Genomic DNA, 26,695 nt, shown 5'->3' with positions numbered 1-26,695 from the left:
TAGGTCAGCCTTGACAAGGCATCATCCTCACTAGAAGTACAGACACAGTTCCCAGCACGCTGTGAGCATAGAAAGGGTCATTTTCAAAGGGAAAGCAAGGAAAAAGTGTCATTTTCAGAAAACACTTGTAACACAAGCCCTGTTCCAGTGCAAAAGAGAAAAGAAGAGCCAGTTTTATGGCCAGCTCACTGCACCAGACATTAAAGTTATGTTCAGGTGAGGTACTCTTCTACAAAGACAAACCAATTCCCTTGTGTGGTAGAAACAACCCTGCTGTGAGGATCCTGTCTCAGTCATTGCTACAGACAACACTCATCACTACTCAGAGCACGCTCAAAGCTTTAGTACCTTGTAAAGGTCAGTCTGGCCGTCTTTTTGGATTGAGGAAATATTTCATCCTCCCCGTACAGGTCTGCACAGGGGTGAATCATGCACCTCAAGATGATTTTGGTGGCACTGAAACTACTGGGTAATTATTTTTCTAAACAGTAGTAGATGTTTCTTTGAACATTTTTTCTTGTGGAAGAAAAAAGAGAATTGGATATTCTCCAAAAATCAGCATCTGCCAACAGCTGTTTATATCCCAAAGCCCTCACAGTACGTGAAAAGGGAAACATATTTTGGAAAGCAGTCCTTGAACTCTGTGTTATAGCCAACTATTGCTGTGAAAAGTAACCAGAAACACCAAATCCCACTGAACTCGGGTCTGTCAGAGGGTCTAGCAGAAAGCTGAATCACTGAATAGATTATGCAGATCATTTTTTCCTCCCTCCCATATAAGCCTAGCAGAATATGTCTTTTGTCCTGTGTTTACATGGCACCGGGTGGAGACTGAGGCCACTGTGTGCTACTGCAATAAATATTTACTTGCTCATTTGGAAGCATGCATGGGACATAATATTGAAGGATGACAACTGAGAAACAGGGGTGAAACATCGCAAAACTGATTTTTTTTTTTTTTTTTTGTGGTAGCTTTCTGGGCCTCTCAAAGACTCACCTTTAGAGCAAGAAAGTGAGGCTGTCAGAGTGCTTGCTAAGAGGAGAATCTGGAACTTGCAGCACAGATGGAGAAAGGGAACACTGAGTCTGATCTCCACTTCTCCTGATGGCTTACTCAGTTTGCTGTGCAGTGCTTGTTCTTTTCTTCAGCTAAGGATTGCTGTGTCTTGGAATCAGCTGAGGACATGTCTCTACTTCCCTGCTTCTGCCCCTTCCTCTAAAAGGGGCAGAAAAGAGACTCAGAGCTGGCAGTGCAACTTTGCATATCACCAAGACTAACTAGAAAAAAACAAGATGACGTGTAGAAAGCTCAGAGGAGCATGGACTCCACTGAAGAGTATTTAATACAAGATTAACACCAGGCAGAACTTGCTCTACCTGAGGAAGAGACCATCCTAGTCAGCTGCCGTGTGATGCAGCACAACTGTTAATAAGGAGGAAATTATTTCAGAGTGAAAAACATGGAGCTCAATCCCACAGGAATTATGTTCAAGGAGTTTACACAATTTTCAGTTGGCTGCTTGTCAATGGCTGAATTCTACAAAAGACAGAGAATGTATTGACTGATAAAAAATGGTAAAATAAATCAAATAATAGGTGTGAATAATGGTTCCTATCTTTTTCTCACACAGTTCTATTTTTCAGCAGCATTTCCATGTAGCAGAACCTAGGGCCTCAGCTAGTCATGCTATAAACATAAGCCCATTCAACTTTTAAAAATAGCTGCATCATTTTAACTGCATCTACTTTCAGCTCCTCCATTTAAAGCAGTGCACATATCTAGTAGATTATTTAGCTATAATTTATGCTCCTTCAAGTAAGTTCAGTGAGGTACCAGTGCAAAGAATCTTCTAAAAGTGAGCACACCATTGGCAGAGGTCTATACACATCGATTTTGAAAAGGAAGGAAGTGGTTTGCTCACAGGACCTTGCCACAAAGTGGATTTTTTTCAGAAGCATTGTAACGTTGGTAAACAAACCTTGATGACTGTGCATGTGTTTCCCCAAACTGACAGGCTGTGGGAGGGTTTAAGTGGAGGGATGTGCTGTCTCCTGCCTGTCTTAAGTGGAGGGATGTGCTGTCTCCTCCATCTGCGGAGTTGGGAGATATCCCACGCCTGCCTTGTGTGCAGCAGTGGGCAGCTGCAGCCTCCTATCTGGATGTGCTGGGCAGCACGTTTCCCTCCAGGCAGACTTGTTATCAGCATGGCAAATCCTCCCCTGTTGCCTGCAGGCTCAGGACCACTTCTGTCAGCCATTAATTAGCACCGTGGCTCATGCTCGCCTAAGCCAAATGGAGGCTTTTGCCCAGTGCACGGTGTTCTGCTGAAGATCAGATTGACATGAATGGGGCAAGGAGCTGAGGCACAGACAAAGGCTACAGCAAGTTTGCCAACAGCCAGGTGGACACTTAGGTTCGAATAATGGCTTGCTTGGTACTTTCAGTACTTCTGCAGTCCTGTCTGCTCCCGACCTTTCGCTTCTGTGTTTGCTGATCATTAATGGCACTCTGAGACCTTAGTCTTAATGGGCAATCTCTGGTCATCCAAAATATTAAAATTTATATAAATGAGCTAACTGTGGAATTGTCCTGAATTTATGCTATAGCAGTTGTTGATTTGTTTTCTCTCTTCCCCTCTACTTGAAATCTCAAGGAATGACAATCAAAGGACACGGCTTTCTCCACATGGAAGTTATGGACATCCATTCCAGATGCAGACTAGTGATAAAAACGGCTTTCACCTTCTGGAACAAACACACCTCACACATTACAAAACCTCATTTGTCCTTGTTATTTTAACTCTAAGGCTAAGACAGATACAATGATATAATTTGCCAATTAACCTTTTTTTTTTTTTTTTGGATACTGACAGTGGGGCTAAGAGGATGAGAAGATAAAGCCTTCTTACCTGAAATTCTGTGGAAGCTGATGCAAACCCCCCTTGGACTGGTTCCATATGCACACAGAGGGCCAACTGACAGACAATAAAACCAAAACCACTAATGTCACAGTTGTTAGCAATTTCATTTTAGTGAAGCTTGAAGTGGAATGATCTTGGAAATAGAGCAATTCTGGCAGTGACAAAGATGAACCTGACACAAGAACATCAGCGATAAACCACCTTTGCACCATCTGTGTTAGTGGAACACAGTGTCCCACTTTCTGCTGATCTCCCCAGCCTCCTCAGCCACCACTCAGAGTTCCAGGCAGGCTGCAGCTTTAGCCTTCTGCCTTCCTCCTTTTCTCACCATCATAATGGCCAGAAGCAATGCACATTTCAGCACAGGTGCACTTGAAAAAACCCCTCTCACCTGCTTAGTCATCTCATTCCTCTGTCTTCTAAGGATTTCTTTATTCTTTTCTGATTAAGCTGAAGGGAATTAGAAGCTCATTGATATGTGAATGGGCAAAACAAAGTGAAAAGAAAGTGTGCAGGCAATTGCACGAAACATGTATAAGGCTGAAGGAGAGAGGCACACTCCTGGTAGGTAAAAAAGAGTTCTCAGTGACTCCCAGCCTATAAACAAAGCCACTTTGTTTGGCTGGGGAGGAGACTAGAGCTGGACCCTTCCACCCCATCTTCACCTTTGCCACAGAAACTGCCTAGTAGGAAGAAATGCACATGGCAACAAGAGAGCTGCTGAGTGAAGCAGCCATGGGGAATGCAGCAAATACCTTGTTCCCTGTGAGATATGGCTGAGGAGGCAATTTACTTTCCACTTTCCTTTCAAGATGAAGTATGGCTCACTCTACCACTGCTTAGGCTGTACTTATTCCACAAATAAAGATTTTCTGTCTTCCATGTGGCAACTTCTGCCCTGAAGTCACTCTTTAAAATAAACCTCAGAAGCAGAGGCAATGTTCTTCCAGCAGGTGCACAGCTGAGAGCCTGGACAGCAGATACCCACCAGCAGTGTACATTCAGTCTTGGTGTGAGGAACACTTCCTCCTGTATTTCACCTCCTAGCAAGTGGATGGCTGTGCTGCTGGCCGAGCAGCAGAACTGTCCTGTCTCTCTGATTCCTTCCCTTCCATTTGGTGAAGATGCAGAGGAGGCAGACCTTGCTGCAAAGCCTTTCTGCTCCTTCTGTGCTCAGCCATAAGAGTCACAGCCTTGGGAAGCCTCTCCAGAAAGGTGCCACAAGAACACAGAGTCACCCAGCTCTTTTCTTTCTTTATTTTTTTATTGAAAGCTTCATCAAAGAAAACAGAAGTTTAAACCTAACATCCACTGATCTACAGAAAGCCCCAGGAGTGGGAAAATGGCAGCTATTTAGGACTGTGTTACAAATGGAAAACATAAAAAAAATTCATAGCAGTACAGATCTTTCAGAGACATTCTGAGACATCAGCACACAGATGCCCATATAAATAAAACTCATAATTTAATGTATCTCAGAGGTTCTGTATTCTACATTTTGGCTGCAGTGAAGTCTGTAAGGGCTGTAAGAACCTCTGACCCATTTTTGTGATGCATGTTTTCTTGATAGGAAGTTCATCTGCTTTCAAAGCTGCTTTGATTTTTCTTACAGATAGAATCTATTAATTCTCCTTTAAAAAGGAAAACATTTAAAAATTCCTAAATGAATTCTGTACACTTCCTGGTTTTACATAAAATTGTTTTGCCTCAAAAAGATAGTAGAATTTTTTTCCACTCTGGAATACATCATATTTAATAATACTTCAATTACATAAACATCATGTTCTCTTCTTTAGGCTGTATTTTTGGGCTTTTAAAAATATAACTGACTGTAAATTTCACCAAATTCATAAAATTATTATCCAAGAGAAAGACACTTAAAGGCAGAAAATTAACATTGGGCAGATACTCTTTTAAGGACAACAGATCCAGATCTTGGAAGGTGCTTACACCTTGCAGGCTTTGGACCTACAAGGAAAAATGGATTTGTGAACCTGTCAAGGGCTGACATTTTCCACTTCATTACACATTTTTATTAGGGTGAAAGAACTCAGCTGTCACTGTTGGGGAATTAACAGTTGAACTCAACAACTTCAATAAACACAAGATTTTTTTCTTATCATGGAAACCTGAACCAGTGCTGGGATTCATTTATTTTGCAGCTTTACTCTCATAATTTTCTGTTCAATTTTAACAAAGAGCATGTTAATAAAGGGGAGAAGAAAAGATCTCTTCTGCCTGCTTTGAGGCACAAAGGTGAATAAATCTCTGGGGTACATACAGAGCTCTAGCCTATTTGGATGACAGGAGCAAGATAGAAAAAGTTGGTGCTCTTTTTGAGAGGAAGATAACTCTCCTTACTCTGCATCTTTGCTGTTTGCTGAGATTCTAGAAATCTGCTCAACTGAAGGGGAGGAGAAATCTGCTGCTCACTCAGCCCTCCTTCTGAGAAAGTGTGCGTGCATGACTCTGTGTGTGCATATTGGAAATAAAAGGAATCCTCGTTACTAGTGTCAATTGTCATTAAACTGAAAAGACTAATGCACCAAGTGTCAGCAGTTTCATTGTTTCCTGTTTTGCATTTCCATCACACCGTGACTGTTTACTTGGTTCATGTGGGCTACCGAGAAAGACCAGGAAATTCCCTTACTCTAGGGAACTTCTTTTATATCCAGGCCAATTTCATGTTGAATAAAGTTTTGAAAGGAAATCTTGACCACGCATGTATCAAACATTACTATCTTCAACTACCACATTAGGTCTCATCACTAAAAATGGATTGATTCATTACTGTAAGCACATTATCACTCTTTAGCATGACTCTTGCTATAGGTGGAGTTAGATGAGTCTACCTAAACCTGTTTTGCTCATGTCCAACCTCAGCATTAAAATGAAGTGGCATGAGGAGCACCATCAAGCTTAAAACCATGAAGCATGGCAATTTTTTAAACACTTAGGATCAGTCTCAATCTTCAGTACCATAAACAACATAATATAGATCCAAATACTATGACATATTAAAAATAAACTTTATTACAATGCAGGCTTCCTCAAATTTGCTGAGTTTTGGTACACATACATACATAAATAATACCCTTCATTTGATTTTTACTCTAGTAAAAATCCATTCGAATGCTACAGTCCAATTGCCCATTGAAAGTTTAAGCCCTCACTTCTCTAATGACCAGCCTTTATCTTCCAAGTTTGGGCATGCATCCATAGCAGAAGATGATACAATGTGATGCAATTGCTCTCAGGTATGCCTCATTCTGTATTACAGTGGATTTCTTGACCAACACAACCAAGGCAGTCTCTTGGTAAACAGAACTACACAAGTAAGCACAGGCTAAGGACATTTCAAGAGTCTGTTTCACCAGAAGGCAATAAGAGGACATTCACAACTTGAGGCCTGACTGTCACAGGTGAAAAGTGCTTACAAAACCAGCAGTAGAGCCAGATAGGAAGAAGAGTCCCTCTGCAATCTCAGCGGGAACAGTGAGATTTTTTCAGTGCCCTGATCTACACTTGGGTCAGCACCTGCAAATATAATACTCTCTTCAGTTCCACTGTATCTTTTTTTTTCCTTAGTGTTAAGTGACAAGCCCAGGTACTCAGAATTTTCTAGCCATAATTCATAGTTTTCTGACACCCCTTTTGTATTTATCTTTTAAGATAAAAAAAAAAAAATTACCAAACCTGAACATCCAGATTTGATTATTTACAAGAATTCAGGTGTGATGGAAAGTAGGTACGCAGTACAGTTTATGGATTTGATATTACTTCTAGACCTCTGGGCCAGGCACCATTGCCTTAGACATCTAGAGTTGCTTCTGCAGTGTTTCAGGAACTCTCCTGATATTTAAAGCTAATTTGGCAAGACAGACAAAGATGTTGACTTTACAAATTCAGGTCTTCAAAAAAAAAAAAAAATGGAAACCAGAAACTAAACAGAGCATAACTAAAAGCCTTCAAAAAAACATATTAGCCAGAACAAACACAAAGAAAACCAGTTTAAGATTTCAGAGGCCACCAAATGACAACATCCATACAGCAAGTGTGCTGATATTTCACTGTTCACTATTATATAATTTTTAACATTTAGAAATGAGTTACGACTTTCTGAGCATTTTTAAAGTTCCAAATAAGCTTTTTTCTTACCTTATGATCTATGACTGTTTATAATCAAGGCTCACAGTGTTTACAATTCATAGATTTCAAGTACCAGTTCACTGTTTTTTTTGGAATCAGTAAGATGATGAATTGTATTTAAGGGGTCCATTTTCTTTCCTCTTCTTCTTCCTCTACTTCTTTGCTTTGTTTCTTTTCATTTCAAACACTATTGAACATTATAGCATGAAAAAGAAAGGGAACAATTCTAATACAGAATGCACTTGAAACACTTCTTTAAAGTGACAGGCACTGTGATATCATGTTGCCTGCCTGGCTTAATAAAAAACACTGAGATTGTTTAACTTTGCTGAAAAAAATAAGAAAAATGTTTCTGAATGTATAAATAAAGCAGCAGAGTTCTGAATAGAAACAAGAAGGTACCTCAGCATATTCATCAGCCACATGGTAGCTACCTTGTAGCCTCATTGTTGGTAGTAAATGAGACTTTTTGTGTGTCACATTAGAACTAACACAGAAACAAATGTCTTTATTTCATATTTAACTGACTTGTGCCCGGGGTTATCTCCATTTGTACAAATAAGTCAGAGAGACACAGAAATAGAGTATGCGTAGAAAGGAAGAAAATAAGGCTAGATTGATTTTTTTCCCTCATATGCCCTCTAAAGAAAGAGGGAACCTTTATCCAAGGACAAAATTCAAGTGCCCCTCTCAAAATGCAACGAGTAATGAGACAGCACAAAAAACAGAAAGAGAGGTTTGGGGTTTTCTTCTGACTTGAAAACATGCTGTGGATGATGTTGTTCTTTAACTTTGGCATAATCTGGTTTTCAGAAGTGTTGAATACCAACAACTACTTTGGAGAAAGCAGAAGTTTTATCACTTCTGAAAATCAGGCCCTCTTCCTCTGGTGAAGAACCATGTGAACTCCCATTTCTCTCTTTTCTATGTTGCATACCTAGCAGCATTTACTTGAGAAACCCCCTCCCCCCTCCCATTATGTTAAAAAATACGATCTTGTTTTATCGATTTAAAAAAATAATTGTGTTCTTTTCCCCAAAAAAGTCAGGTTAGGGAAACACAGACCTCTTTTTAAGATGGGGTAGCAGAATCAGATTGATCCAATACATATGCTTTCATTTTCCTTTTTTTTAATGGATACCCTGTCTCTAATCCACCACAGTAAACGTGATGAGCATTCCCCTCTCTTCTGGATGGAGTAAAGTATAAAAATGTTTGGTTTAATATTTACACATAGATATGTGTGTACGTATGTATATATGGAAATGCTGCTTCACTTCTGCCTCCTTAAGGAAAAAAATCATCTTTTGACTTCCTTCTCACCTTTTTCATATGTCTGTTTGGAAGAAGTAAGGGCCATAATCAAGATTTCTGTATGGAAAATCACTGTCATTCCTAAAACAAGTTTTGGTGGATTAAATTTAGTGGTATTTTTTTTTTTTTTTGCCTGATCATACTAATTAGTGATTGTCAGCCAACATATTAAGACAACAGAAATCATAGCAGAGAAGAAAAATTTTTAACTTCCTGCCTGCATGACAATACGGCATAATTTTCAAAATTTCTGCTTGTATGGGAAAGCTAAAATGAGAACAAATATCAAGTTTACTTTCTCTTATATCTACCTGGCAACCCAAATGCAAGACTGAGAAATAAATGCACAATTAAGGTGGCTATGCATGCTGGACGATGACAAAGACTGAGGTGAAGAAATGAATTGGTATGTTAGAATTCAGAAGGAAGACTGTTGTATCAGTAGAAATACCAAAGATCAGGTAATTAAAGAGAAAAACTCCCCAAAATTAAAGCCTGCCTGGACAGATTAGTTGGTAACCCAATCCCCCTTGCTTTGGAATGTTCTCCAAAGCACATCATCAAAAACCTGGACAGCTTCTGATACCAACTATTCTGAAATTTCCACTATAAACATATGCAGTATGTAAAACACCAGTGGAAGATAGTTTAAACAAACAAGAAAGTAAGAACTGGTCCGGCCATGTAGGTCAAATAAAGATAAAAAAAAGAAAAAAAAAACCCTCTATCTTCTGGACTGCGTTAGGGTGTCACTTCATCTTTGGTATAAAATAGGCCATCCATAGGCTGCATTTGTTCACAACTAGGAAAGACTACAGAAATTGTCAACAATTTCTTCTATCTATTGCTTTTTTTGCACTTTTTTTGACCATAAGCTCCTATCTACTTAAGTTTTTTTAATGCTCTTAAGCTAGGTTTTTGCAATGTGACAAGCAAAGCAGACTAAAAACTTCTTAAAGCTCATAAAAAAGACTGCAGATAAAAAGCACTAATGCTTTTGCTAGCGATCACGCTTTGTAAATAAAAAAATCTGCATTCTGCAAGAAAAAACCCCTGCATTCTCTATAATGCAGCAAGTTCTTTTCTCAATTCAATAACTTTACTGTAAAATGCTTTAGCCTTCTAGATTTTTTTTTCTGTCAACACTTAAGACAAAGTTCATAAAAGTCCCAGCATTTTTCCAATCCTTTCAGTTGCCACAGTTCCTTTATCATCAGCTTTTCTTCAAAAGAAGAAAATCATTTTCTTTTAAACTGTACAGTTTATTTTTTGTTCACCCCAAAAACTCAGTCTATTAAACTTCTGCACCAGCACCGGTGTGAGCAGTTTCAATTCATTCTCGGGTTTTCTAACAAGACGTTGACAGCTTGCCTTGAGAGCCTTTGACGTCCTTAAAATTAAGGCAATTAAGATTCAAGATAAACCTTACCTAAACATTTCTTTAAAAAAAACCCAAAAACAAAAAAAACCAAAAAAAATACTCTAGATTAAAACAAGAAGAAAAAGAAAATGAGAGAAAAAGAGTAGCTTAATTTTTGAGGAAGACAATTGGTTTTCATCACAACTTGCTCCCTCTTGACATCATCAGTTTTTCTGTTGAAAAAAAAAAATCTAGCTACACCTCCAGGTAAATTCTGAATTCAAATGTTCGTCCAGATGAAATGTCAACCCAGCATTTTTCCTCTGGGTTTTTCCTTTAGTTGAAAAAAAAAAAATAGCAAAAATAAAATTGTCAGACTACATGACGGAACCATTTGCACAGCACATAAAAACACTGTTTTGTTTTCGTTGGGAAAGGTAGAAAAAAAAAAAGCATTCATTTGACGCCTGTGCAAACTGGAAGCCAACTTCTTGTTCAGTGAAGTTTCTCCATTCAAGGCAAAGATTTCAGACCGACATTCTTCAGTCCTGTTTATTGTCTGTAAAAACAATTGAGTTAAAGTGGTCATTAAGTCAAAACAACTTTGAAACAGCCTCCTCTCCTTTTTTCCACCCAATTCTCTTTAAAAGTTATCCAAGCTAAACTAACTTTGCAGCTGTTTAAATATGATACCACCACTAAGCTGAAAATAGTCAGGCAAAAATAGGGAGCTCCTACTTTGGGGACATTAACACATCCTAAGCAGATGAATTTACACTTTGAATGCTAGGCATTAATAGGCAGTCGAACTACACTGAAATGGGATGAATACATGGTTTAACACTGTGTAAATCTTTCACAGGTAATTCAATAAGAGAGTGAATATTTTTATAACAATAAGTGCCGATTTTGCATATTAATAAAAAAATGAAAGATAAAATTACAAAAAAAGGATACAACTAATTTTCTAGAAAGAACACATTTTCTGATGGCAATAACAATTACACTGTGAGCAGTCCGCTTAATGATCCAGTTAAGGCTAACTTAGCAGAAACCTTCAAGGCAATATTAATTAGAAAAATATATTTTTTTATCATATAGCGTCATATCTTTCTAAATTTAGCATAGAGAATAAGGAAAATTAGCAACTTTTTTCCTACAGAAGATACCTCTCATTTTGTGTTTTTGATGCTTCGTGTCACTTAAAGATACGTCACATCTAGCTTATGACTGTATGAGATCTTTAAGAGAGACCCAGAACCTACATAAAAATTCTATTCTGTGTCTAGGGCTATCTGTAAGGATCAGCTTTTGCTTTTCTCACAGTCTTTAAATCTTACATGGAAAAAATCCTTTCCTGACCAAAATTCAACACACAAAAATCCAGCATCTTTTCTTTTGCAAACATTAATGCATTTGCCTTGACTAGTTTAAAATAAATTTTAAAATTAGGAGTTAAATTGTGAACAATGTTGATGATCTAACATGTGCCACAGAACTTTTCATCTGTGGTGTAAGCACAGAATTACAATTTAATATATTAAGTTTGCCAAAGGGTTCTTTCATTGCATGACACCTGAAAATTAATATTTTGGAAGTTAAGAACAGATTTATGTGAAATGCAACAATTAACTATTTTCTTCTGGTTTTCTATGCATACTTTCTGGTAGGACTACTCAAGTTGGAAGCTCACCTCCTGAGATTTTACTGCCCCTATGGGATGAGTTGCTGCCATATGTGCAAAAGACCAATATCACCACCAGGTCACAGCACACACCCTCTAATCTAACCTGGCATTGAGTCTGCCTACAAAAGGCTCCAGAAAAACATAATTCTTTCCACATTTAAAATCAGAGTATGTTGTGGAGCAGAGTTTTGCTTGGAGGTAAGAGAGTACACTTTTTGGGGGCAAGGATATCCATTGATCTCCGCCTCATAGTGTTCATGCTTTTATGTACAAAATTAAATATTTACAAGGGAAAAGGGGAGTGGGGTCTAAAATAATTAAGGTGATTTCCTCATAAAGTATATTCCTCTGCTCAGAATCAAGGGCTTTTTTTATTTACACAATATGTAGCCAGGTTTTTGCCATGAAGTTACCATTTCTGAACTCTGTGGGTGGGGTCCTCAAGTACAGAATTCAGCATATTAAATAAAAGAATATACATGCTGATTAGAAAGTGGAACTTAACTTCCAAGTTTCATGGTTTAATTTTACTTACATAGAGAGTACAGAGTCCTTATACCACCCAGTTCATTCTTAATACATGTTCTCTCCTTTGTTGCCTGCAATTTCATGATTGTTGCAAAGAAAATAAATGTAAGGAAATATACCATTATAACTTTTCTCCTGACTGACCAGCTCCCATGAAATAATTTTACATAGTCTGCCTGTTCCTTTGCCTATATCTGACAAAATCATTGTCCCGTCATGGTAATTACTTTCTTATATCTCACGCTGACAATCACTGTTTTTTAACTGGCATGAAGCCTGTTATTAATAAATGTGCCCTTTGAAAAGCAGAGTAACAAAATTATATTTTAATTATAAAACAAATTCACTTGGTTTTATATTAACAGTTACTGGAATATTTTGTCAGAAGTTATTTTTTAAAGACAGAGATTGTGTATATTTTGGTTTGTTTCTAGAGCTTCCCACACTGCATTTTTGCCGGCAACTGGCAGATATAAATAGAGGGCCAATTTCAGATTAAAAAAAAAAATACTGAAATAAGCATAATAAAAAAATCTGTGGTGGATCTGCCTGTCTGATTAAAAAAGAAAGAAAGTCCTCTGAATATAAATGCCAGTGCCATTACAAGTATATTCATCGCTTCAGAAAGGCTGTAGCTGACAAAGAAAGATGAGGGATCTCATTTTCAGGGAATTCACCGCATGAGCAAGAAACACAGCATCCATTTCAATAAAGAATCGCAATGTTGTTTTCTCCTTTGCTGGAAAAATGCCAGAATCTGCAGCTCACTGCTACCTTATGAGGGCTTCTAGACCTAAGTCCTTATGAGGTCTTCTAGACCTAAATCCTTTTTCTTTGAGATGTAAGAGAAAGGAAACTGAGACACAGAAATCATCAGATCCAAATGCTACAGAACACACTCATTAAAACAAGTCAAGGATGGTACACATATTTCTCTTTGCCTTTTATATTCTGTAAGCATTTTGCAATCATTTATTTATAGGTGCTAAAGAGATTGGCAGCTAGAAAGGATAAGCATACATAGTCTGTGTCTCCAATTGCATAGCTTGTGATTGATTGTTTTTGCAATAGGTACATACAGACACACATAAGCATGACAGAAAACAGTCTTCTGTCTTAAGGTGGTCAAAACCACATAAATCTGAAGCCATTTGATACTCATATGGTAGACAAACAAATGCATCTTTCACTTCCAGAGGTCAAAAATGAAGTAAAGCAATTGACAAATTGTTATAATTCTAATCTTTTCTATACCAGCTCATATCTGATGCCTCTGTAAGTACAGAGTCATGATGCATTGACTGACATATCTATCATATTTCTTGTCTGGCTATTTCTCTCCTTCCTTCCCAAAGATAAAACATGTATAATTCTATTTTCAATGTGATGCTGGTGTTCAATATACATGTATTAATGAAAGACTGCATTTGTGCTCCTTCCTAGAATCTGTCCAATATTTATCAGTCCCAGTGAGTATCCTGTCAATATGTAACCTTCCCTTTGTGAAGATTTTTATTGCAGCAAAGAGACGTTGTGTTTGAAGAGATTATTCTGAAGATTAAGGGACTCTTTAGAAGTTCTAAATACAGCTGTCAGTTTATAAATTTTGAACCTTACAAGGTATTCCATGGGAAGCAAACAAAGGGAGCAGAAGAATGGAGACAGATTGAACAGCCCTTCTACCCACCTTCTTTGTATCCCTCTTCTTCCATTTCCAGGTTCTGCCTATTCTGTATCTGCATGGCAGTTTTGCACAATCACAAATACCAACTCGGGGTAATTTATACTGCTTCATTAACTACACTTTCAGAAAGAAACCTTTACATGTGCCAATGTGTGCTGTGCCAATATTTTCACCACTGCAAATTTTAAGCCCTTTTTAACCTCTGATGCCAGATGCTGCTTTAGCCCAGCATGATGATTGTTAAGGCAGTTGTTCAGATCGTTCTGAGTCCAGAAAAGCAGCAGACAGTTAGAGAGCATATCACTGTGGGCAGGAGCTGAAGGACATTTTGCCAAATTGAGGCCGTCAGCCAAAACCTTTTGCTAATTACAGTGCTATATATCCAGAATTCATCAGAACTTAACGAAGCTATTCAGAATTCATATTTCTGAAAGAAGAAGTCAAATTTGTCATGCTATAATCAAGAAGCAAACCTTGACTCCAAAGCCTATGCCTACTTACTTAGACTGTTGGTAAGAATATGCAGGCGCATGTTCACTGGATGTTTCCACTGTCATCTGTTGCTGTTGACCACTGGCTTCCTGTGATGAAGATGCTACTGTCTGTGGAGAAGTATCAGCAACAACACCCTAGGGAATCAAATGAGAACATGAAAAATTTACCAATGGCAGTGAATTATGTACAAGTGCTCAGCACCAGCTCACCGTTCACGCATTTCTCTAGAGATCAAGAGTTTGAGGTAGCAGAACCACATGCTAACACAACAAACTCCATCAGTTTTAGAAAGCTAATTCAGCAACAAGAAGATTTCTCAGCCTACCAGTAGTACTTTGCTCTCACAGGCTGCAGTGACAAATACCTTCCACTTTGAGGGCAGTTCCCTGCCCATTCAAAGCTAGAGGCAAATTTGATTTTGGTGGATTCTGGGTTTTACTTCTTGGCTTTTTCACAATGTATATATGCCTCTTCTAATTTTTGCTTACCTATCCCAAATTCACAGTGAGTTCACATTTATTTTGTTTGATTTAAAATGCAATAAAGGCAGAATCTAGGCCCACCACTTTCCACTTTACTACACATCCAAAAGAATTTGAGTCACCTTAGAAGAATGCTGCCCTCTTCTACACATTTTCTCTATGCATGTTCCCTTTAAAAGTAAATTTGCCTTACACTAAAGACTTTAATCTGTTAAGTCAAAGCTCCAATGAAGTTTTATTTATATGTTTGCAAAATGTAGATAAGTAAACACATAAAATATTATATTCATGAATGCAACATTATGCACAATTTCTTATCCTATTTAGACAGTCTGAACTTGGTTTAAGTCTTTGAATGCTTTCAAAGCAGGATACATTTTCTTTTCTCTACTCTCGTGCTTGGTGTGTTGGTCTCATGAATAGCAAGTATCTTCAGGGAACATGCTTTATTACTCTATTGCACACAACAGAGCCAGAAGAGGGAGCACAAAGCACTTGCTTTGTTTTTATTTGAGCTCTGTGTAAACAACAGGTAGTTTATTTTAAAACATCTGTTAAAATATCAGTTTCATTTTTCAAAAATTCTTTGTATCTATTGCTTAGCAGACTGCCAGTATTTTCTTTTTCTGTCTACTTCCTTGTCTTTATCCTTCTCCTTTTGTCCATCTCATCTTGAGATTGTAAGCTCTCTGGGGCAGAGACTGTATTTTTTGGTCTCTGCTTGTGGAGCATCCAGCATGGTAGGGTCCTGGTTCATGATGCTACATGAATACAGATAAACATTAACAATAATCATCATCACTGGATAAGAGCAAAACAGGCTATAGATTTCAGAAAATATTTTGATTATTACAGTAGATAATTATGATACTGAATTACTTTAGAAGGCATGAATATACTAGCGAGTGATGGGGAGGAGGTCTTGACAAGTAATTTAAATTAACCTTAATTCTCATTTGGACAGGTCAGCATAGTGTGCAGCCAACCCCATGATATGAACCACTCTCTATCCCACCATCTCCTTTTAATTCAGATTTGTATCTGGCTGATTTAGACTTAAGAATGGCAATTGAAAAGAGGCACTCACAGTGCATTTGCAAACAAATGAGGTTTAAGGCAAATTATACCGAGGCAAAAAAGACTGAAACATAACCAGCTCAGTACAACAGAATGGTAGTAGCTTTTCCTGTGGGACCTTATCTGGGAATAATTGCAAAGAACTAGAAGAAAACAGGATAAGCCCACTTGACTGCTGGTGAAGCCATGCCAGCAGTACCACTAACTCGCATCCTCAAAGCACAGAGTAGTAATAGCACAAAATCCAAAGTCCACACAGATGAAGACAGAAGTACAGAGACCCTGGCACTTCTTGCCTTACCCCAGAATAGGGCAGAAGTTGTTAATAAAAGAGGGTAGTGCCAAAGAGAAACACACAGGGAAGAGGATGCCAAGGCTCCCTCCTCTCGCTGTGCTCAGCTGCCCTTATGAAGCTTCACAGAAGTGGAGGCCAAGCTGACGCTCTCCCAGCAGCTTGTGGTCTACAGGGTTGAGTAAATACTTACTCATTAGACTGTCATCAGCATGACTCAGCCCCAAGGAGGGAGGGAGCGAATCCTTCCTCAAGGATGAAAAGCACTCAGTCAGTGCAGCATCCTCCACGTCTGTATATACAAGAGGAAGGTTTCCATTGCTCAATCACTTTTTCTGGTGGCTAAATGTTTCAGCAATTACCTATGCTTGCTAAGGACCGCATCAAACCCTCCTGCAATCTTCTCTTCTTGAAATCTCTTTTGGTTTCGTGGTCTGCCTGCTGGTTTTGTTTTCCTGTCTCTTCCCATCTCCCTCCCAAGTACATGGGGAAAAAATAGTCATAATCACTGATGTTTTTATTCCGTGTCCTGCTGTACAACACAACAAATGCAAAACAAGAGCCCTTGCAAATAATTAAAAAAACAAAAAAGAGGGGTTAGAAAAAAGAAGGAAAAGGAAAGAAAGAAAACAAAAAGAGAAAGAGATGTGCAGTCCTCATTTAAAAAGCTGAAAGCTTCCAGCCACCACTCCAATAAAGAACTTTTAGGCCCCTTTCAAGCAACAGGTGCAAGAAAATATAATAAATAAGAGTTCTGTTCCCCCTTCACTCTACTTTCATGGATGGAGATAAACTTACTTCAATAGGGACAGCTGTTGGAGGCACAGGAGTGTACTGGGGAATGTAGGTCCCTTGCATAGGTGCAGCAGCAGTCATGTACTAGAACAAATCAAAAGCAAATGAATAGTAGAAAATCACAATTAAGATGCATAAAACCATGTTAGAAGAATGATACTACTTCAATTTCTCATTCAGAGCTTTTAGTAATAGTATACCATATTATTTCTTTTAAGTAAGGACTTTAGGTAATGGTAGAACTTACCTAGCTATAAAAAATTATAATCTTTAACTTCAAACTCAGGTCATATCTGAATATAGGCAATAGTAAACATCTTACTGACAGAAGCGTATTGTTCTCTAAAACTTAGAGACTACTATTTGTACTCACAAAAAACTCAGTGGAGACATGATAGCAGCATATATATATATATATATATATATATATATATATATATATATATATATATTTATATATAAAAGTGGTTACAGATACAAAGCAGTCTAAACAATCTTTTGGAGTCTTATTGACCTTATCTAATGACACCTACAAAACATGAAGCATGAAATTTGAGAGGTTTATTCTAATCTATATTTAACCCCATCAACAGCAGCAGTTGGGTTTACGGGGATATAAGCTGCAGATATGTGCAATCCGAGACAGAGAAATAAAGTAAAAGCAAGATCCATTTGGAGTTTCTCCTTTTGTACACAGGTACCTTAGATAAATTCTTATGGCTTATTCTAACTATCCAGGGATCTTTTCTATGCATTTTGAAACCTGTGCAAATTATTATAGCAACAACTTCTATTAGCTTCTCTGAAACATGGTCTCTCCCAAGTACTACAAGACAATCTTTTTTAAAATTCATGTATGCATGTGAATTTTGTCATTGTTATGGCACTGATTTCTTTATATACAGCACTTCTCAAAAACACCTTGAACCGAATGCAACAGTCATTGTTCAAATTTTCAAATAAAGTATTGACATTCATTCCTTAGATCTATATGCACTTTTCTTTCTACAATCCAGTCCTAACTGCATGTCTTCACTGACAAGAATCTCAGAATGTGCCCAATCCCCCAACTGACTGTATGACACTTCCACTACATGTTATCTTCAAAGACACTCCAAAGATCTGAATCAGCCCACTATGTATTTGATGAATTTTAAAATGAGTTAAATATAGCTTTGCTTCCTGGCAGAGCTAGGAAGTGCTCGCAAGATTTTATTCCACTGTTTATAGTAAAATTTGCATTTAAAGCACTCTCCTACCTCAATTCTAAACTAACTGGATGGTTTGATATGCCTGTCACAAACATGCATTTTGAAATTGCAAAGTGGGGTGAAGACTGCAGTAATGCTGGAGAAATGCCTAAGGAAATAACAACAGCATACGTAAGAATCTCACAGCTAAATTCTGAAATATTCTTTCAAGTAGAAGAAAATAAAAAGTATTTAAGTGAAATTGTTTTCTATTAAAAAAATAAGTGTGGATCATCTGTGATATAGAAGGCATAAGCTGTTGAGAACCATCACAATATTTTTCCCCAAATTCACAGTGTTTTCCTGAAGATGAGCAAAGAGACAGGAGTGTCCTCAGTGTCTGTGTGCCTATATCAGGCCATGTTTTTCTGCAGCTCTTTCTCTTTCTTCTTCAGGAAGAGAATTAAATTCAATACTGTTTTTTACAAAGGCTAACTCCCCAAAAGCATTAGGCCAACTTTCCCTACTGGGCAGCTGGGCTGTTCTCCTGCCTCACAGATTAAGAGCTGATGAGAATGCTACACTGGGGTGTTGCAGAGCTGCTTCCTCTCCATTCATTCTGCCTTGCAACAGTGCCCTCACATATTGGGAAGACATCTGTTGTGTAGCATTGTTCTAAGTGTGTCAATATTTAAGATTAACCTGAAGCATGCATTCTTAGAGTTCTGCAAAGACCTGTAAGGGTTCTAAACATCCATGCAGTCTAGCTTCACTTGTACAAATATATAGAGAATTTATTTGAAAGTGTTAATGTAAATAATAAAGTGATATTATTCAACTTGAACTTCCTCTGTTTTTTTTCCTTGAACTTAGCAGAAGATCAACATGCAGACTCTTACAAGATGCAATTGTCTGCCATTCCCTACCTTAGACACAAACCCATGTAACTTAATATACAAATAATAAATTACTCAACTGCTTTTTAACTCAGATCACTCAATTTTTGCAAAATCCTTTAGCACTGTGTTCTGTAGCACAATGGAAACTGTCTGGGAGTTAACTGATGTCTTTGCTGACTGTAAAAGCACTGCTCTGAGTAGTTGTGCAGTTTTTTACTCTATTATTTTTTATCTCTTGAGGCAGATCCTGATCTTACTTTCCAGCCTTCTTCATGTTGCTTCTTTCACAGCCAGACAATCTCTAGGGAAAACTGTTCTGTTGACTTGAGTGTCACTGGTGGCCCTGGCCAAAGCCTGCTTGCCCTCGTCTTTTCAGATACCCACACCTCCTGGTTTAATTTTTTTTTTTTTTTTTTTGCAAAGTTTTAACTGAATTCAGCCAAACAGCAATGATTTAAAGCACTGGATACCAAAGCTAGCCAGATGCTTGCCAGACTCCCTGGAGAACTGTAGGACAGCAACTTCTCCCCTGTATATAACATTCTGCATATCTAAATGTCTATACTAATGGTAGATCAGTTTTTCTGACAAATCATTTAGAGTTCATTTAGAAAAATGTTGTTAGCCAAATTAGTTCCACCAATGGCCCAAATGAAGTCATAGTACTTGGGGCAAAGATTTTGGTCCCAGGAAAATTTAGCCAAGGCTCAGTGCAACAGAATACTGTGCTTTATAAATGGCCCTGGATCACACAGCAGCAGTGGTCTGTATCACAGGTACACATATTGTGCCATTCAGTGGAATATCCAAACATATTTAATGTCTTCCTCTTTATGAATGTAAAGATACCCTCACCATTTCGGGCAAGAGTTATTGGGTCAACAATTAAACATGTCATGGTGGTTGGACCTGGTTCTCTGTCTCCATGGTCTCACTAAAGGGTTCACTGAGGCTTCTGTAAAAATTTTTACCAACCTATAAAGGACAACAATGACTTAGTTCTCAGAGATATATAATTGTTGTCTAGTATTTGAAGTCCCCTCACATGCAGCACAAGGGAGTCCCAGCTGAGACCACATGAATTCGGAGATGTCTGCAGTGCTGGATCAGTTTCTACCATGGGAAGTAGTGCTGAGAAGCTGCTTTAGCTTAGTTTGTTTACTAACAGTGCCATGAAAAAGGAGACAGATTAATTTTTTTTATAACTGACACTAGCTCAAGCAAGTTTACATGTATTTCTTTCCTTTGTGAACTACATAATCCTAATTCTCTGATCTCACAGGATAAATAAAGATTACACAGTGCTAATGCACAATGTCAGTGTTGATACTTTCAACAAAGGGTTTGGATAATGCAAGAGTTGAATTGCTTGTCATGAATATTCATGGTTGGTTGTTTAGCAAAATGTTTCCTGAACATTGCTGTTCAGTAGCTTCCATATCCAGCACACAATGAGCCCACTGGAATCCGTGTCTCTTCCTGGGTCCCCCAGACACTTTACCTAGATACTCTATTAAAAAATGTGCTCTGTATCTGTTAAAGTGAACAGAGTCCACACTAGGAGGTGGAAAAGGTATTCAGAAATTACACTGAGATTTAAAGAAAAGTTAAATATTTTATATCTACTCAGTTTAAGACCACACAGGATGAAAATTCTAGTCTAAGGACATCCTTGAGCTGAGGGACTCTATTGTAATGCAGCTCGATTTGGAATACAGTTCCTGTAAATGTACATACTCTGCACATGGCTTCCCACCTACCTCAAGAACCTCATGTAACTTGGAAGTGGGCAGATGGCAAACAAAGAAGATGCCTTTGTCAGAATGTCACCACTGACATTTATTTTCTCCTGAGTGAACCACACATTAACAGTACAGTTCTTTATCCACACATATGTGTGAAACAGAGACAGCATGACTCACAGACTCAGCTCGGAAGCACCCAGCTACATCCACTAAATATCAATATTATGGGCACTGAAATAAGAGAATCTGAAAAATCCAAATGCATCCTTTCTTTGTCATTTGTTTCCATCAGGATTAAATATTCTTGAGCTGTGATGTGATCAGTCATTCAGCAAGGTATGTGCAAGGCAGAGGAAACCACTGTTCATTCTTCCACAACTGTACAGGCTTTGTGGGTCTAAAAGTAGAAGCTGCTCATTTCTGACAGTAAAATGAATAGTGACTCTACAGGCAGAGATGATGGATCTGGAGGTTATAAGGGAGCTTTTCTCAGCAGTCTGATTCCTTAAAAGCCAGTAATTTCTACTACAGAAAACGACTACATTGCTGGTGGCAACAGGCTCTTAATTTGCTTGTAAACTATTGTTTTCTTCATACAGTACAGAGAATGAATGTCCTCAACACTGAAAACATGCAGTATTATAATATGATTCATGCTTTATGATGCCCAACTGCTTAATTCAGACTGATCAGGTACCAGTTTAGTCTATAAGCTACATTAAGAATTCTACTCATGTGTTTTCCAATGGGGTTTTTGTTTTTTACCATTTTGAAATAACTTAAATGTGTGGGAAAATATATAGCTAGAAAATGAGAGTGTTGGTGTACACTTACATTTCTGTTCTTTCAGATACTGCCCTCTGTGACTACAAAGAGTTAAATGCCAGGAGGTAACAAATGAGGAGGTGGGCTGAGGGGACAAAATGAGATCTCTCAAGAAGGATCATGTTTAATTCAGAGAGCAACATCACTTCTTCCAGATCTGCAAACAGCAGGGTGTCCCAGCCTGGCTGCAGTAAGGATCCTGTTAAGCCTGCAGCAAACACCAAACCCATAAAGGTGACAGGCACTGGGAAATAAAAAACAGGAGGAAGGCAGCTGCCTGTACCCAGCAGAGTGAGGGAGCATGCTGCAGTAGGATAATATGATTTACCCATCAAAGATGGAGCTGAGTCACCTGCAGGGAATTTGCAGGAGCTTTTACATTGAGACTGTGGCACAGGTAGTGTCCATTTATTCATCTGTCCTAATAAGCTCTTAGCCTGCTTTTCTCAGGCCCAGGTTAATGCAGAGTAAGGCATCTGCCTAACAGCTGAGGTACACAGCAAACACCCCCTACACCAGCCATTAGCTACTGAATTTCAGCTGAGACACTGCCTGAAAGAGTGCCTCTTGCAAGGCCAAACTATTTCATTTATATCACCAGAAGAGTTTGGCTGCACACTCTGTTTAAATTCTGAAGGCCATCATTATCAGAATGTATAAGAAACCACCCTAAAGTTCAGCTCTATTTATGGGCCTAGTTGCCTATAAAATAACACAGCTGTGATTAGACAGAGGCTGCTGCAGATACATTAACTCTCTCGGTCACTACGAGTACTGTGAGATTTTAGAGTGAGAACAGTTAATAATCTGATCAATGTTGAATAAGCTTCCCAGTATAAAGAAAACAAAAAAGAATTTACAAAATGAGATTGTAACAGATATGTTGCAGAAAATCTGGAAACCTCAAACAACACTCAGAATCAACAGATTTTCTAAGGACAAATGGCAATAAGTGAGGAAAAAATGTTTAAGAAGCCTTTTATACATTCTATGTGCAAATGCTTTATTCTGGTGTTTTGCTTTGGTTTATGTCAATGTATATCTGCTGCAAGAATCAAAGATGTCCTTCCTTGTATCATCAGCCTTCATGTTCCTGAGAAGACATAGAGCCTTTTCTCTCAAGATGAGAGCCAAAATGCAGAAGCCTTGTACCAGAACATGCTGGTAAGCCTTTACACCAACCACCACAGCCTGCTAAAGCGAGATTAAATGGGATTTCTAACATGAGCAAATGCTAAACCATGTATCTGAAATAAGCAAGGATTGCAGAATCTGGTCTTCAGTAACTATTTGTGGTTTCATATCACTGCATGAGCTATAGTACAGTGATAATGACTTAGCTTTTCAGGATTCCCAGAATTAATGCCAGGGTTTGTTTTTGCCTTTTTTTTTTTTTTTTTTTTTTTAATATTTTAAACCATCTGAGAAGTCTAGACACTGCATCACTAACAGAATTATGTGAAAACTTTTGCATTGCTGGAAAACTGAAGGAAATGAGGCTGTTGGCTGATTATTTTTTTTTTTTTTACCCCATGAAGGAAATCTGGCCTTCCACTCTCAAATCTCTTTCCCTGCAAAGAACAAAAACTGCATTTCTCTTTGACCATTGTCAGGTGGTTATAACTTTAATGACATATAGAATAAAACCACTGCTTTTTTCTCTCTGGTTCCACCTTCTCATTTGAAAATACCCTATTCTCCAATAGCAAAGAACATTGTCTTGCTGTGTCCTCTTATCCCATAGTCTGCCATGGAGATATGGGAACTCAGGAAGAGAAAAGGACCATCTAGTTCATCAGTGCCAGTGGCAGTTCAATGGAGTACAATCTCCAGCTGCCACAGTTTTCACTTTAAACTTAAAATATCTTTTGCTACCCAGAAGCATTCTCATTTTCCAGCTCAATCCTGTGCTTTTTCAATGGCTGTTATTAATTTCACTTTCTCCCAATTAAAGAATGGGAGAATAAATGATATGAAGTTTTTGCATATATTACAATGATTTTGCTAATAATTATCAGCCAGGCCTAAAATATAATAATATAATTCCATTTTACCACACAATTACCATAGTCCTATCAAGAACAGCTCTGTCATTCAACAGAATCCCATTGCTGGGCCACTGCACTCATTGTTCAGACAGAGAATAGAAATCTTCACCGGATTTAACATTCCTTCCCTGCTGCTCAGTAATACAAATGTATTTAGGAATGCTGGCTATCAATTCCCTTTCAACCTTCCTAATGAGATGTTCCCTAATTCTCTGAGGAAGTTAAATGAAGGTAGAGAGAATAATAACTTCAAGAACTATATTTGCAAACTAATCTCCTTTCTCTTCAGGAGTTCTAAACATCCTTCAGAAATCCCTATCTTTGGAAATCAGAGTAATACAAAGGTATAGGAAAAAAAAATGCGGATGAGCTAACCCCCCCCATAGCTAACAGGTCTTTTCTTTCTGAAATTCAGTCCTGCCACTAAAGCACAGTGATGAGGACTAATCAGATAAAGACTATTTAGAGTAAATAAATATGAGAACAGTCAGATACCCACATACAGCTGTGCACCACACTCTCACTAGCATACACTTTCTAAAAGCTGTAGTAAATGCAAGCAGCATAAACAGATAAAAAACCTGGCCCATTCACTTTAACCACTTTCTAGTCTAAAGGCTGGCACTACAAATGAACTCGGTAAAAGTCTCAAACCACTTCCAGAAAGCTCATCAATGTGTGAAAAGGGCAAAACCAGAGGAAAACTCATCAGGATGTGAAAATAAATTCTGATTGCATCTTTCATTAATTGGAAACTTCCTTTAGGCATTTGACCTGAGGGTGCCAAAGATCCTTGCAGTCCATGTTGAGCGTACCAAGCACCATGATAGTTTCACTCTTCCTTGTGACATTTTAGGTGGGCACTCATGGAAGATACAGAAATGTAAACTGATCTCCCATGTATGACTGCATATATGAACATCCCCAAGATGCTAAAACTGCTTTTTTGCAAAATTTAAATAATACCATATGTCTGATGGATACATTTGCTAGAGAGGAAGATGTCTGTGCTTAAAACAAGACTCTGGCAATTTGTTGTATTTTCTTAATTCTTCAGTTCCTACATGTTTCTCTACAAGAGAGGTATTTTTTTTTTCTTAATACCCTCTATGTGCCTGTTCTATAAATGCACATTATGAGCTCTCTGGGGCAAGATTCTGAGCATGGGTTAGCACCTGATTTATTACAGTCCTGTCTGCAGCACCCTATATAAGATCAGGGCATAGTCTCTGTATCATAAGGTAGAAATATCCTGCATCAGTCTCAGTCAATCAGGGGTGGCAATCACTGAGATTCTGTGTGAGATCCATGCATTTCTAGTCTTCTTTCAGATCCTGTATACTGAAGAATGAAGGGGTGATGCAGCGGAATTACAGCTGTGGCTTCTCATACTTAAAAATTTCTTATGCACACCTTTAGTTGGAAATTCTTAGACATTTCCATTTAACTGCAATTCTGCCAATTAGTCCCTGATGAATGGCTGCTAGTAAGATGAAGGAAAACTGACCTGTACATTTTCATATTTTCAACATAAGTAAAAAAAAATTAAATGTGTTGGTGAGTCTCTCAATATATAAACACATTGAGGTATTATTAATAACAAATCTATTTATATGAACAAATAATTGTTTTCTAGAGGTAAACATATCTTCTAGATGCTATTAAATCTCCATGGATTTGAAGAGCCTAAAGAGAAGCAGACTGCTGTGTGCAAACATGCTGTATGGTTAAAACAAAAGGAGAACTGCTTAGACTTTTTAAATAATACTTGCTCATCAATCATCACATGCATTGCTCTTTCAGACCAGGGATAAAAGTGGCCAGCTCATGGGCCAGCTGTCCAAGAATGAAGCAGATGAAGGCCAGGATAATCAGTTGGAAGCTAAACCAAACCAAAAAGAACAGTAAAAACAGACAAAAGGGCACATGAATGTTAGTATTTCCAGTTTTCCTAGAAACAGGAAGAATTTCAACATCTCCTGCATGAAAAGGCAGTCATGCCAGGCAGAGAAAAAATAGTATGATAATAGAATTATACCACCAGCGTACACCTTGGACGTTTTTAAGAACAGCTAAAGCATGATATTCTTCAGTCCTTTATCTTTAAAACATCCTTAGAATCCAAAATATTTGGCTAAGTATCATGAAAGATATCACTGTGGGAAGGGAGGGGAGGACAGGGCAGGACAGGGACCATTTCAATACTTCATAAAAAAGACTGCTATTCACCTCCCTGTATCCAGAGATGGAGGAGAAGTTGTCAGTTCAGTACAAGGGCCTGAAACACCTTGGAGATGTCACCTTTTGGGGCTTGTCCTGGAAGCAAACAGTGGCATTGGGGATGCCTTGCAGGCTGGTCTTTCTGAATTGATGGTGAGCATGCCAGTCCCTTAGGCAGGGGGAAACACATTCCCTCTGGGAAATGCTGGGCCCTTACGCCTAAGGATACAAGAAAAATCAGCCTGCTGTTGGGCATGTGTGGATAAACATCCCAAAAATCATGCACCCAGGCCTTCCAGGCAGCTCAACACAGAGATGGGGTGGTTGAGTATGGAGTTTGCAAGCCCCAAAAGCCCTGCTTCTTATCAGCCCTCGTGTGAAACTCTGGGATGTCCTTACCTCTTCCTACACATCTGGAAACTGACAGTACCTCTTCAGTCTTCAAGACAGTGCCCCGCTTTTTTTTCAGGACAATCCCACCAAGTTGCCTCACCAAAGTAACATTCCTGGGGTTTTCTGACTTGGCTGCAAGACTAATCTGGCCCTCAGTAAGCAGACCTGTAAGCCGACCCAATAGGAGGTCTGGAAGCCTGCCCAAAGCACTGGACATGCTGAGGCTGCTCTGGAACATGAAATCCTGGGAGTGTTTTGCAGCTGCTGCATGAAAACTGACAGAAACCAAGATGGACATCTAAGCCAGTTGACAGCTGCCAAGATCTCACAGACTAGATTTTGTTTTGGGAACAATATGAGGCATTGTTTCTGCAAATTAAATTCTTTTTGGAATTTCTGACTCAAGGGAGAATCTTTCTGGTTTGTTCTGAGTTTTTAGAAGATGAATCAGAATGAAACCAAATTTCGTAAGATTGATTTCCCACAAACTCGGAGCTGTGAGCGTTACTTGGCCAACTCTTCATCTATCTGCAACTTCAGCCATAGTCATATTTGGGTAGGGTGGGGATACTAGAGAATACTAACCTTTAA

The 26,695-nt window shown here is 38.4% G+C and overlaps 1 protein-coding gene across 13 annotated transcripts in view; it reads right to left on the bottom strand.

Moving 5' to 3' along the window:
- Positions 1-4,166: 4,166 nt before the first annotated feature.
- Positions 4,167-26,695, bottom strand: part of RBMS3 (RNA binding motif single stranded interacting protein 3) — a 757,514-nt gene continuing 734,985 nt past the window's right edge. For 10 of the 13 annotated variants that reach the window (XM_072925744.1, XM_072925745.1, XM_072925748.1 and 7 more), the window contains 3 exons: positions 16,788-16,868; positions 14,145-14,272; positions 4,167-10,303 (listed from right to left, as the gene is read on the bottom strand). In XM_072925744.1, the coding sequence (XP_072781845.1) occupies positions 10,297-10,303; positions 14,145-14,272; positions 16,788-16,868 (216 nt within the window). In that variant the 3' untranslated portion in view covers positions 4,167-10,296. Of the gene's footprint in view, positions 10,304-14,140; positions 14,273-16,787; positions 16,869-26,695 lie in introns of those variants that run through there. The other 3 variants (XM_072925743.1, XM_072925750.1, XM_002197746.6) reach the window with 1 other exon arrangement.

Source organism: Taeniopygia guttata, chromosome 2 (assembly GCF_048771995.1).
Source record: "Taeniopygia guttata chromosome 2, bTaeGut7.mat, whole genome shotgun sequence".
NCBI lineage: Eukaryota > Metazoa > Chordata > Aves > Passeriformes > Estrildidae > Taeniopygia > Taeniopygia guttata.
The sequence above is the reverse complement of the archived record's forward strand: the minus strand, read 5'-3'. Positions and strand labels throughout refer to the sequence as shown.